The 14,567-nt window shown below is 39.3% G+C and overlaps 1 protein-coding gene across 8 annotated transcripts in view; it reads right to left on the bottom strand.

The window, feature by feature from the left end:
• The window catches only part of MAPK10 (mitogen-activated protein kinase 10), a 121,344-nt gene that overhangs the window by 39,253 nt on the left and 67,524 nt on the right, over positions 1-14,567 (bottom strand). For all 8 annotated transcript variants that reach the window (XM_035548491.2, XM_035548496.2, XM_035548476.2 and 5 more), the window contains one exon: positions 11,034-11,203. In XM_035548491.2, coding sequence (XP_035404384.1) covers positions 11,034-11,155 — 122 coding nt within the window. In that variant the 5' untranslated portion in view covers positions 11,156-11,203. The remainder of the gene's footprint in view (positions 1-11,033; positions 11,204-14,567) is intronic.

The raw sequence follows: 14,567 nt of genomic DNA, 5'->3' as shown, positions 1-14,567 counted from the left end.
TTTTAGCCAGATGTGAAAATAAATTCATGACTACCAAGGCTTATATGTAATTATAGCTATTTAACAACTTCTTTGCTGACTCCAGCAAAAAAAAAGAAAAAGAAAACAGGAAACTAAGTGCAATTCTTTTTAGTCCAACAGATTTACACAGATAACCATTTACCACTAATGCTGCACACGAGTTCAAACTGTAAGAATCAATTATCAATGCTCTGTTATCACACACTTGAAGGACCAGGCAATCGTTTTTCCACATAAATTAGCAAGCCAAGGGAAGCATTCTAGTTTGACATCCAAGATGCTATTTTAATAGACACAATATATAGTATGGGAAGGATCTTTAAATCAATATCTCTTTAAATCAATAATGGAACTTAACACTAACCACTTCCATTATAATCTACCACAGAACTGACTGACAAAGTCACAAAAAACATTCTTTTTAAAATAGACTCTTAGAGATGGGTAACAAAATGGCAATTTTTGATAGTCTTCATCTTCAAGACTCTTTGGATGGGGTAGTTGCATCCTTTTCAAGCTCCAGCCACTACTGGACTAAAGCAACCTTACTCAAGAGATGATGGACTAAAAGCCCAAAAGAGAGGAGAAAGCTCCCAGCCGCCAGCCCCCCAGGACAGGCTGTGAAACAAAGATGTACCACTGAAACTGGACAATTTCAAAAACAAAGGTTCAAAATGTAAAGGAACCTGTTAGAGAACTGGAGCTATCATTCAGTGTCCACGTGCTTCCATGTATTTATTAAACCTACTGCACGCAAAATCTAGTCAAAAAGGAAAAGATAGGTCTTGCTCTTCAGCTTGCCCAAGCCTGCATTTTATGCACTACCCTGAAAAAGCGTGCTTTCAAACTGTGCCTCAAAGACTTACAGCTCCGGTACCAAACTGAAGTCCTCTGAGAATGGGGTCGTTCATCATCTGTTTCGCATGATGGATTTTACATTTAGATATTAAGTATTACAGAACAGAGAAGAGCATACTTGGCACATTTTGTCTACAGAGTATCTTGGTCTCATGTTTCATTATGTTATGGTATCACTGAAATTATTACTGCAGCATTTTAATACATATTTCCTTGCTTCACTATGGCAGACTTATGCTGTCTTCTACTTTGCAAAATAGAGCACTCCAAAGGCCCTGGTTAAATTCAGGTATGTTTTAGCTGACTTCTGTTTTTTTCAGTTGTTAGATTAAAGCTCTCTGGTTATCTGCACATTAAACAAGAAAAGGTGATTTAAAGAGGTCTATGCATATTTATGTGCAAAAGTGTAGGGAAAATACTAAAAAACAGAAAAACTGCTCACTTGACCAGTCATAGCTGTGCTTATTGAAACAAGACTCAGGCATAGCTAGAAGAAACTACTTGAAAATCAGCATCTCCCCTGCTAGATCTGTGGTGGTGTGTATCTGGGTAACTATCACCCTAGAGATTTTGTTCAGAGATCCGAATGCACACATGCATTTTCTTAAGAAAGCAAACACCAAGAAGTCCAAGTCCACACACCTCATGCAGTCCCTTTACTTTCACCCTTAAAGGATTATAAAGTATTGCTTTCATATTCATGAGATCCGCAGTGCAATTTGAACACCTATTATTCATTCTAAGTACTGCACTCAGCCCCATTGCTTGAAATGTCAAAGCCAGGCAGCCCTTTCTAGCAGAAAAAAAAGGAAAGTGCAGTGAATTTATATTTCTAAAGGTAAGAAGATTCAAAAACTTCACTGTGAAACCTATTTCACAGTTCAGACAGATTGAGACAGTCACTATCCACTCAATTTTCAGATTTGTAGTCTGAATTAAGATGGCTGAGCCACCATAGAGAAAACAATGCAAGTTGCATGGATACAACACTTATTTTTAGCCAACATATTTACTACTTAACTCCACTCAACATACTCCAATGGTGCTATACTGTAAGTTCTCCACTTACCCTGCTGCATAAAACTATAAAACCACAACATAATTCACTGTGTGGCAAAATAAGGTATACACTTCTAGAACCACTGGGAAAAATGGGAATCAGAGGCTGGAGTATACTAAGGAAAAGAAAGCTCTGGAATAAAATTTGTCCTCATCTACTTCATGACAAATTGTCCTGTTATTATGCTGAGCCTGCACAACTGACTTTTTTTTTTTAAAGAACAACTACACATGTGAAAATACCAAATTTGTTAATGTTAACATAGTGTTCTTTCCTTAAAAGCTCTAGCAGCTCTTAAAAGTGACTATCCTCTCTATCACCATCACAAACCATAAGCACATAAACAGAAGTTCCACACCATGCAGAGACCACAATCACATTGATTGAGCTGACAACTCAGATGCACAAGCTTATGCTCTTTTTGGTTGTACAAAAATAGCTCTGTGGCTCTCTCATCTGCCGCTTGAACTTGCAATTTAGTCATCTTTCTGGTTACATGAGCTGGTGATGCCCTAAAAAAGGCATCATTTTGGAATCCACTGCTCAGTTTTGTAGATGGATGCAGGATGAACGCCTTTCTCAGAGCCATGCTCACTCACAAGAGCTGCATCAGGACAAAGCATGAAAGGCAACATGGCGACAGCTGTCCTGTTCCTGAGAGGTGTGCCAGGTGATGTAGAATAGGTACCATTTTAGTTTTCCTGGTGATTAAAATATTAAGGAGAACACTTACATACTTCTCATTTCTATATATTCCACTGATTTATTTTTATACTTAGCTCTGTAAGTGACTCAGTTGTAGCATCATTTTCTGACAGAACTGTCAGAAGAGAAGTGGTGCTTTCCGATTCTGCATTTATCATGCCACTAACTCAGTATGTATTCTGCATGCTGGCAACTGCCAGGCTAGGAAATTCAGCCTGGTCAGTCATATAAGCCAGCATTTTTTCATTCTGTTTTTAAGTCCTCTAGACCAAAATGCTTTCCTTCACGCAAGTGACACTTAAGAGATAACAATCTCTTGGTTTCCAAACCATGCTGCAAGCTTGAGAATTTACTGAAGCCAGAGCAAGGTAAAGATCTGAAAAATGGATCAGAGCTAGGGATGCTTATCAGTGTTCCATGACAGAAAATACAAGGGCCAAAGAAGTTGCCATCCAATTTGTAGTTAAACCCAATCAAGTCCGACATTCCGTCTGCCCAGCATTTAGCAAAGGGGTATAAGATAAGAAATCTGGTGACCAATTTCCAGATTTGATGTTCTGAACTCTTAGCAGGGTACATACACTTGGGACACCTTTCAAGGTTTGTTAAGTGTCAAAGCAGCAAAGCCAGAAGAGTTCCAGTTCCCTCCTTCAACAGCCATGTACAAGACTAAGGAATTATGGACACTAAGGAAAAGTCTGAGCAGAAGCTGAGTCTCTAATACTTTCCAACTGGCAGTCACGTGATGATTCTGTTATTCTTGGATCTGCAGACTGAAACAGAAAACAGCTACTATCTTCCATACCCACCTCACAGTTGTAATTTAAAAAACTTAGTGGCTTGTTTGACGAAGAGAACAAAAGCTGTCAGTTTAAGGAGAAAGAAACAGCAACATTTCTTGCTGCAACCCTCAACTGCTTAAAAACCAAAAATTCAACCAAGCACTGAAATCATATTGTCAGCAAGCAACCATCTACAATGTGATGAGCACAGGAGGAAAAAGAAAGTTTTTATAAAAGATTAACCCTAGAAGACTACTCAAATTCTAGTTTCCCAAGGCAAACCCCGTGGCTTCTGCAAGGTTATTCCAAACAGAGGCAGATAATCTCAGATGCTGAAACATTACCTGTTGGTGTTCTGGGAGGGAACAAAGCCAATGCTCACACTTGGGTCACATTTACCCTCCCTGCCCCTACTCAGTAACTAACTCAACCAGCCCAAGCTGCTCTAACTCACCCTATATGCTCATGTCCAACTGGGGCAACTCACAGTGAGGGACATCTCTGACACAAGAAAAGATAGCAGTGGGTGAAAATGATGTTTTATCAGGATATAAAATATTTTACCTGCTGTACAGCAAGCCAAAATGCCTCACCACTTTAACGAGAACAAATGAATATGTCACTTAAGTTGTAGGGTTGCCCTGTTACACCAGAACGCATCAGAAATTACAAGATTTTCCTGATACAGTTTTAGAATAAGATGGTGGGTTTTTTTTGTTTTGTTTTTTCCCCCATTAGAAGGTCTACCCCCTTCCATGGATCATGAGGAATTAGTGACTCCACAGCTACAAAATGCATTTTTGATTTGTAAATGGGCAATGAATTTCGACTGAATGGAAAAGTTTACTACCATCAATACAGAAAAGAACAAAAGCAAGAAAACAAACAAAGCCAAAAAAAACTACACTGATGTCCTCTTGGCCACCTGCTTTCACACCTGCTTCTCAGTCCTCCTCCTTTCTGCTGCCCTTCCCAACTGCCTCTTTTTTATCACCAACTCCTTCTGGTCAGTTTTCCCAGTAGGGCCATGCAAGACATGTCTTATATTGTTCAAAAACGTCACTTAGGCTTCCTATACAATCCCTTGTTTTGTATTTTCTTTCTGTTTTGCTTAGTATCTGTTATATTCTGGTTCTTCACCTGTCCCAGTTGTTCCTGTTGGTTGAAGGAAAGCAAGTCATTAGATGACAGATAACCTTTTGCTTTCTGTTAAACACAGTGAAAATCTGTAGACCAGTAATGTCAGAGAATAAATAGCACCAATTCATGCTGACAATGAAAGCTGAATGAACTAATCTGCATTTCATTCCAGACTAGCTCTAGTTTTCTATTTCCAGTTCAATTTCTTCCTTGTTTTGGTATTTGCCCGTTTATTTAGATGCTCTGCCCTGTAGCCCCACTGCTATGATTCCGTATGGTCACAGCAATTTTCCTACCGCAGAAGAAACTCCTGTCCTGCTCTGCTGTCAGACACGCAGTAATCAGTGCGGAGGATGCAATAATCTTCATTTCAGCAGTGACAGGATTTCAGGATAATGGATTAGAGGGAAAAGACTGAACTCGGTTAAGCAAGGACTGCGATGCACTGACTAGTTAATTCCAATCCCAATTTCCTGACTGAACTGGTATTTACCTGCATCTGATTTCCAAGCAAAGATAACCAGAGACTGCAGGAGAAGCAATAAGAGTCTTAAAACTGTTGGATGTGACAAAGTACAGGAGCAAAAGAGATGCAATATGAAGAGGAGGAGACCTGGCAGAGGCCATAGGAAAGCCCTTGGTGGGGTAAGAGCAGATAGGTGCTTTTCATCCATAAAGGGAGTTATGAAATGTTACCACCTGATAGCCAAAAATCTAAATAAAAATGAGTTATTAACCACCACAGAAAGACCTAAGGCCACAGAAATGTCAGTGACTTCTCTGTAGCCACAGAACTTACTAACAGCTGATAAACACCAATGTTTTTTTTAATGGCACTAAGTATCACAGATGCTTAACCATATCCACTCATGACCATGAACAAACTTGCTCTCTACCTAGGAGCTGTACTGAGCCAGCTGAAGATCCTGGGTGTCACCACACTCACCGGAGCCACAAAGTGCCTCTGCAGCACTGCAGCTTATCACCAGGTTTAGAAAATACTGCTCTTAGGGTTCCTGCTCTTAGGGTTCACAAAAACAGGTTGTGCACAGACGGTTTCTAAAGCATCTGATTTCATTTTTTGTTTTTACACACATCTGCACAGGGAAAATTTGGACTGGATTTTGCCTGCTTAAGTTTTGTAGTCATGGAAACTATACAGGTTATTTAAGGCAAAAAGAGGAAAGAAAGATGGAGTCAGAAATAGGCAGTCTTGAGTACTTTAGAGACAGCCTCTGATCTCTATGCTCGCGGAGCGCACTGTGGCACTTTTTTATTACGTCGTTTGTAATGCCCACAATTTAAATTACATTTTAGATTTCTGTGTACTAGCAAAGGGGAATGAAACACGAGAAGATAAACATAAAATACATGGCGACTATCTCCCTGCCAAGAGTCTCTGCAGTTAGGCAACAAAAGGACATGACAAAAAATATTTGAGGAATATTTTTTGTTAAGTAATTACATGTAAGTCCATATCCTTTCATTCCTTTAAGCTTTCAAGGAAAAAAGAAGATACAAACAGTAACTCTTGTTCAAACATGACATCTCATGTATCTCTGTCATTAAAAAACAGATCTTCATCCTGTCTCAGGTTCTCTCACACACTGTTACTAGATATAATTTTGTTTTCTTCTTCTTTCTTACTTAAAGAAATTAGTAGACAGAAGTAGTTTTAAGAATCAAAGCAAACATGAAATATAAGCTGTTTATTCTTAAAAACAAATTAACGTAGCTGATTTTTCAGATGTGTAATGTACAGTTCAACATATGGCAGCTATCTATAATCCTTAGGCAGGCCAAGCTGAGTTATTTGTTCAGTCATTAGCAAGAGCATCGCAAGACGTTCCCTCCTCTCACTCCTATGCAAGCAAACTGACTCTGAATATGTGCTACTATGCCAATTCTAATAACGTTACCTTCACAGACAAATCTGCCCAATTTAGATAAATGTATTCACTCCTAATATTCCAGAGCCCAAACCCACAGAGATACTAAACCTTTGCTGTTTCCACTGGGAGTCACTCAGCACCTTACAATTCATGTGCCAGTGATTCAGATTCTCGAGACAATTTCAACATTTGCTATTTTTCTGAAGAACGAAGTCACAGATTTTGCAGAATGAAAAAACAGAATGTGCTGTTCCAGGTATAAGTCAATCAAGGTGATCAATGGCTAACCAAATATATGTAATTAATTTTTTGACATTTCAGGGCAATGACATGCTGAAAATCCAGAGAATACTACAATGTAAATGCAAATTGTCATTGGAGAAAAGCACTGCAATGTTATAACGAATGAGTGAAGCCTGAAACTTGCTGTCAGTTTCCTTATGGTATTTCAAAATTTAAGAAATTCCTGAAGTGGAAAAAAAAAATAAACTGGCAACAGTTCAAACCACGTACTCTTGGGAGGAAAAAAAAATCTCATCAAGTATTGCCACTGTATGAGACAAAAAGCAGAAAATGTTTTTAAATTGCTATGTTCATTTCACTGGCAGTGCAGTAATAGTTCACAGTGCAAACTGACAAGGTATTTTCTGTATTCCTCCTATACAGAACACTTGTACAACTCTTGAAAGGTTGTCTTCAAAAACCTCCTCAGGAGCAGAGTGTCAAAGCACATCAGCAAAGCATATAACAGCATGAGAAACTTAAAACAATCTGAACTAATGGATACAAATTGGAGAATCTTTAACAGAACAGGATAAATCCGCAGCAGCCATCAACAATTTGAAGTGCAAGGAGTAAGCAAGATGTGACTGCGGAAACAAAATGCAGCTAACCCAACTCAAGATGTGCTCAGCACTGACTCAGGAAAAAGCCCACAACCAACCAAATTAACACTGCCACTCCATTCAGGGCCAGGGAAATTGTACCTGTAACTGGATGCACTGTTCACTTCATTTTTTTTCTGAATAACGTGTTCTTTCTTTTCTTCTACCAAAATTCCTGCTCTGTGCCATGATGGGAACACCTTTGGATTTCAGTGGAACTAGGCTGGTTTACACAAGCAAAGACACTGACATCTATCTATTTCACCTCCAGCACAAAGAAACCAAAATATTGTCAGGGCATGGTCCCACCTTTAATTTATTGATTTCCAGCTATAGAATAGAAATAAACAATAGAAATAAGGTAGCGTGTTAACTTGAAAACACTCAGATGTCCACCCTTCTTTGTCGTTTTTCACTTCACCACAGCACATGCACAACCTTCTTTCCTTGATTATTGAGAGCTGGGAGTTGAGTATGAAGTGGCAACTCCATTTTTCTTCAGGTTTTACCACTACTCCCATTGCAGTATCCCTTTGGAGCCTTATACTCAGACCAGGACTCAACTGTGTTACACACAAATGGATATTAAGAATAATGATCATACAAAAGAGCTTATGTGTTTTTGCGAACTCAAGAATCCGATGTTCTTCACCATTTATGAGCCCATTTCACAGAGAAACTTGTCATATTAAGTCAAAATCTACTTCTAAATGGCTCTGTTGATTTAATATGCTCAGTCTTCAGTGACTTCTACCAGAGGCCTACAGGATGAAACAGGCTACCCTAAATTATATACAATAAAAATATTTTTAAAATATATGGAGAATTAGAATAAGTTTTCACCTACAGGACACTTCCCTGGGATAGCTCAAGGAGAACAGCAATGAAAATAAACTTCATATTGGACATGGCACAGTGGACAGGACATGCATTAACCCCATCAACCACCACTCTACCTCCATCCCCTGAGCCTGGGCACTACGGTGACTGTTTCAGGGAGAGAATCCACAGGTGGATAACCAACCAGGAGCACCATGGTCAGCACAACATTGTCAAGTGCAAGAACTTTGTACTCCCTAATATTCAACCACCAAATAACAAATCAGCAAAGGAGAACAAGCCTTAGACAACACGGCAAGCTATTGCTTGACTTGCTGTTATAGCAAACTCAAAAAGACTATCTCCTTCATTCTCATGCTCAAAGGGATCATAAAATCACTCTACTAATTCCAAAAAACACTGCAAAATTGCCCAGTTTACTGCTTCAAGGATAATATTAGTCTCCTAAAGATCTGCAGATGAGGAACCTTTTTAGGGGGTTCTAATGCTTCCAACTAAAGAGTTCCCAGGTCTCTTCAAAATCATCCTCAAACCATCAGCCTGCTCCCATGTTCCTCTCCTGGAAACATTTCTCCAACAAAGCCAAATTTCTTGCATAGCACAGAAAGCATAAAGCGCAGCCCAGCTAATGCTCCTCTGATCAGCTGACACAGCACTAGACCATATCCCAACATCCCACAGCATGAAACCCTGTCTTGAGACTTCAGAGAGAAAGAAAAACCTTCAGTATTTCAGCAGAAAGACATCACCAAGCTCATCTTGCCCAGACAACTCAGTCTTCAATAGCTAACACAGTCTTGCAATAACGGACACAGCTATAGTCACCAACGCAGTCCTAAACAGGCCCAGTTTCTTTATAAACTACTACTACGATCTTAATTACTTGCATCCCTAAGTATATAGGTTACACCTTTGCTGTCTACCTTGTAAAACAAGACTTTCTCCCTGCTTCCACCATAAATTCCAGAGCCCCCATACCCCCCTTCAAATCACTTTTTAGAACATTCCTATACAATGTATTTTTTCTAGACATCGCAGGCAGCATGATATTATCACAGACGGTACCAAAACTGTTAACTGCAAGCTATAGCAAAAAACCTCAAGATCAACGCCTTGCTTGCAGGCAAAAAGCACTCACGTGAAACATAAAAACTACCCGCTCCAACATCAGCATATTTCTGGTGATTTTATGGAACACAAGAACTCCTCTCCATTCACCCTCCTCTAAACTGTTCATATCATATCCACAGGCAAGGAGTGACCTGGCTCTTGCTCTCCCATATAAAATTAGGCAGTTGTCACCTCTCCTCCCTTCTAACTTTGCAGAGGGGTATCAAGTCCCCGTTCTCCATGTGGTTTAGCTGCTATATATCTAATTAAACCCAGAAAAGTGCACTCAACTTATTTTTACCTTTGAAGTTTTCTGTTTCTATTGCAGACCTAAAGATCAACTCATGGTCAAAAGCCTGTGTACTTGTCCTAACTGTAACACGTGGTCCAATAAACTGTAAATTTTGTTTCACGTTTTGTTTTCACTTGAACTTGTTGTTGTTGTTGTTTTCTCGCTTGATTTTCTGTCCTAGGACATTCCTAACTTTTCCCCATCAACTCTTTAGTTGATGAAAGACAAATTCCCATTATATTAATTTTATTTTGCTTAACATCTATTTTTTGTTGTTGCTGTTGCTCACATTTGATCATTACAACAATTCAGTTGCAGACAGACTCAACAAGATCTGATTTTATTCTAAAACAGACTATAGTCAGTAGGAAGAGAAAATATATGATACTTATTTAAGTGGACAACTGGTACAGACTGAACATTGTTAGTACTTAACACAATCATATTTCTCTTTTAGAACCAATTTTAAACTAACCTTTAGCCCTCTTCTGCTTAAGATATGAAATAAAGTACTTGATACTTTAGATCAATCTTTGGACTCTTGTGTTCTGTAAGTATACTAAAGGTTGGATGTGACAGACAGAGGACTAAGGATGTGTTGCTAATTGTTGTCACACTGCCAATTATAGTGCCCATGTCAATGATCCATGGAAGTCTGCTTCCCTAAGTTACAAGAACCCATTGCTTTCCCATTGCTTTTAACTACAAGGTAACACACACTACATCGAAGTCAGAAAACAGCAGTGATAAAAACAACAGATGGAATTAGGCTTCACCTCGGATCAATTTATAGAGATATAAATGTCCCACAATTAAGCAGGCAACAAATGCTCTCACAGAGACATTTAAACACATTCCACTTCAATTGAAATTAAAGAGCCATTTCTAAAAATGCAGCCAAAAGCCAAAGAAAACGTTGTAACCTTTGACCATCATTTCAAATTCCATAAACCTTTTGTATTGTTGAGAAGAGCTAAAAAAATTGTCTTTTGTTTCCATTTTTCACATCATTGCAACACCTCTTTCAAAAATAAAAGAAACATTTGGCAGTTACCTCGATACGAAAGGCTTCCATTCCCAATGCTTTAGAATGCTAGCGGATGTGACCAGTTTCTATATAGCTCTCAGTGACTTTTACTGTACAAAGACTAAAATTACAGGGTTTACTCAGGATATAATTTGCACTGCCTCTGGAAATAGTGCCACAGTTGTCAGTTATAGTAAGATCTTTCTCCTGCTTTCTTGCTAGTTACATTTTGCTATGTGGAGAAAAACCCCATGCTAACACTTGCACCAGCAGCAGAATTTATTAGGCTCCCTTTGCCTCAGGATGTCTATTACCTGACTCTTATTTGTGCAATTTTAGACAATGTCTGTGATTAGCAAAATGTGAAGAAATGCAAGAGGCAAATCCTATTTAAAAGCATAAGAGAAACTGCTGATACTTACCAAACTATTCCCTGAGCCCCAGAGCCAATAGGTTTCAAGTTCTGGTAGCGTTTGAGAACTGTGAAGGTCGAGTCACCTACTTCCACACTGTAGAACTGGTTGTCAACTTTGCTTTTGCTCATGTTGTAATGTTTGGCAATATATGACACATCCACTTGTTTCCCAAATCCCTGTTGTACAGAAAAAGGGAAGGGGAGAGGGAGGGAAAGACACAGAAATGAAAGCTGGTGAAACATCAGAATATTGGTGAAACAGCCTAGTTTTCAAATATAAATTCTTATCATTTTAGGCTCATTGTCAGAGATCTGCATGAATCCTCAAATGCTTTCAAAGATGATGTCAAAGCCTCTTTCTCCCAGGAAGATACCATAAAAAGCCACTGATTGAAGACAGCTGGTGAATTCTCCAGCTGATGGGGGAAACACAGTTGCTCTCAGCTACTGGTCTGCACTTGCCATTACTATTGCTTTGTGACTGCTGGCTTGTGTGTTTGTGCTGATTCTGCCCTTATTTGTATTGTAATAAATACATTATCTTAGAACGAGTGGACTTGTATCAGTATGGAAGTGAACAATAGACACAGAAATCAGACTCTTCATTATCTGTCAGATAGAGTTAAATACTATTAACTCTAAGTTATTGTCAAATAAGCTTGTTGAGATGAGTAGTAAAACTTTCCCTTAGTGTACGATAAAGGCCTTGAGAACCTTTCAACAGGAGCTGCAAAAGCAAACAGATCAGCTGATGAGAGAACTGTCACCTGACCTGGTTCCTGGACAGTATTCAGTAGCTCAGGGGATCCTCAAGTTCTGCATTTCTAGGAATAGGGGAGTTGTTCTTGTGATCTTACAAATGCGTTAGTTCCCAGAGAAGACTAATTTTCATCAAACACACACAAGTCACTGCAAACTTTTTGTGCTTGCATAGCAGCTACCACTGCAGAGCTGTAACCTTCCCTGTACTTGTGGAATTATTAAGCAAAAAGTTCCATTATAACTTTTTACCACTGCCAGTGAGCTCCGTTCACTGAAGATTATGGAGTAAAGTATGTAATAACTTTGAATTACATTAAATGATGTAATGATGAGATAAAATTCAGAATTTAGCAGTTTAGTTTAGGATTCTATACTATATGATGCTGAGCAGAGGATGCAGAAGTTCAACCTGTTACAGACTTGCCCTGAAGTAGCTGATGATTCACTCCCCCAAGTCAATGTTTTCCCGATGTACAATGTTTTCTCTGAGGAGGAGCCGAGCCCAAATGTACACATCTTTTGCTGCATATGCCTCTCTGCCTGTGCATTCATTTCAGTGCTCACAAATGCAGCTTCTCCATTTTGTTTCTTGCTCTATTACAAATTGCTTTTCCAAAAGAGCTGAATAATCAACCATGCTGCATGACTAAACAATACCAAATTGAATTTTGATGGCAAAGAAAAATGAAAAGTTCCTTTGGAGAATATTATTTTTTCATTGTAAAATGACATAATTCCACTGTTCCATGGAGCTGGTCATTAAAAACAGAAAATTCATCCTGCCAAGAACTCGGGCTCTCAGGTTCACCTTACGACTACCAATACCCTTTTTCTATCACTTATCTCACTTGAGCACTTGTCATCACTGGACAGCATTGGTTAAACCTAACCATCTCATTTAGAGACTTGAAAATGTTCTAACAAATGTAGCTGTTCATTCAAACAGAAAATCTCATTTCAGAAGAGCAATTAGAAACATTATATTTACTCATGAAGCAGACACAGGGCAAAGGATTCCCTATGCCAGCCCCCAAATGCAGAAAGAGGAGGCACATGGACACCGAACCAGTGCTAAGTTCAGGCTTAAAGAGTGGAATAAGTCTGAAAGAGGTATGAAACATTCTCATCTGATGAACAAAAATATGCATCTCATTTGCACTTGTGTAACCTTAGTCTTAAAACTCCTTCCACTATGTGAAGGCAGATGCATAAATCTGGCCAGATCAGCTACTCACAGACCTGGCATTGAGTGGCTTAATTTTAATAATATGTAGGAATTAATTCCCGCTCTCCCTGGCCAGACCAACATATTCGCAGAGTGTTTTGTTCTGATGCCATTATCAGGGCGATGCAGACAATACTCAGCATTAGCACCCGTTACTCCGAAAACAATGTTATGTAAATATCAGCATAATGATGGCAATTCCTTCGTGAGCAGGAACCACAGCCAGCTCCTCTGGAGGTACAGACAGCATGGCTTTCTCAAAGCAAGCAGAGGACCGGACTTCGGCCTGGGAGAGCCAGGCCAGCCAACAGCACAGAGGCTGTGCTGGTGGAGAGGATGTGGAAGGCCACAGCCGGTGAGAACACAAAGGAAGTAGTTTTGGTTGTTTTTTAAAAAAGTAACTTTTTCTAAAAAAACAGTGGGTGGTAAGGAGCTTTGGTAGATGAGACCAACACCAAGAATTACTTAGAAAATTCAAGGCAGGATGATTTAGTTCTAAGTTTACTCCAAGCAAAATGCCTCCTGTGAGCAAGGCACGCTTCAGCTTCAGGGCCAGGCCAATCAGTCTTCAGGTCAGCTACCGATTTGCTTCCTGCCTTTAAAACCGCACTGGTAACAAAATGTAGCAAAAATACTCTATTTTGCTGATGTATATTAAAGAGAAAATAAACAGAATTAAAACACAGTAAGCTTACTGCCTAAGCCCGAAGTACTGCTTACTTCTATAAGAATGGTGGGACAATGATATAATTATCCTTGTCACGATCATAATTTAATTCAAATCCCTAAACCAATGAATTAACAACGTTAGTGGATTAATCACATTTGAGCACATCTCCAAACCGAGACAACATGCAATCAAATCACAAACCATCTCCAAGACAATACAAAAGTCACTTCCTAAACACCGACAAGGAAATGACAGTTTTGTTTTACTCAAAGTGCAGCTAAAATGGCTTTACCCTAAAGCAAGGAAATTCATGCTCATAGCAGAGCACATCAGTGTCAGTTTTCATTTCAAATCCTGATTAAAAAGGTCTTCTCCAAGTCTTCAAATCCACGTTGCTGATCTCAAAGCAACATGTACACCACACTTGGGGGTCTTTCTGTTCCAGTTTCAGTGCCCACTGCAGCCCTTCCACATGTGGGAATAAAAATGTTGTTTTTGCACAGTTACATTTTTAGAGGGAAGGAATGTGGTATTGAGATATGCTTGCAGTGATAAGAAAGCTTAACCTTGTAAAATGCAGGCAACCAGAATCCTTTGAGCAATTAGGCGGAAATCACTGTGTAAAAAACATTATCACCTCAAAGAGTATAAAAGTCAAAAGAAATTTGACTTAAAACAGGCCGGCAACTGAAAGCTATGTATTGTCTGTGAAGCACCGGATAGGTTGTGAACCTGGATTACCCAGTCAATGGGGAAACAGGGGAGGGTCCCGGCCGTCGAGAAAAAAAGTATATAAACTGTGTTATGGAACTAGTAGGCGCGCTCCTGCTTGTGGGACGCCCGCCATTGCAATCGCGAATAAAAATGCTACTTCACCGAGATCC

This window comes from Cygnus atratus, chromosome 4 (assembly GCF_013377495.2).
Source record: "Cygnus atratus isolate AKBS03 ecotype Queensland, Australia chromosome 4, CAtr_DNAZoo_HiC_assembly, whole genome shotgun sequence".
Lineage (NCBI taxonomy): Eukaryota > Metazoa > Chordata > Aves > Anseriformes > Anatidae > Cygnus > Cygnus atratus.
Note: the sequence above shows the minus strand (reverse complement) of the source record. Positions and strands in the feature narration are given on the sequence as shown.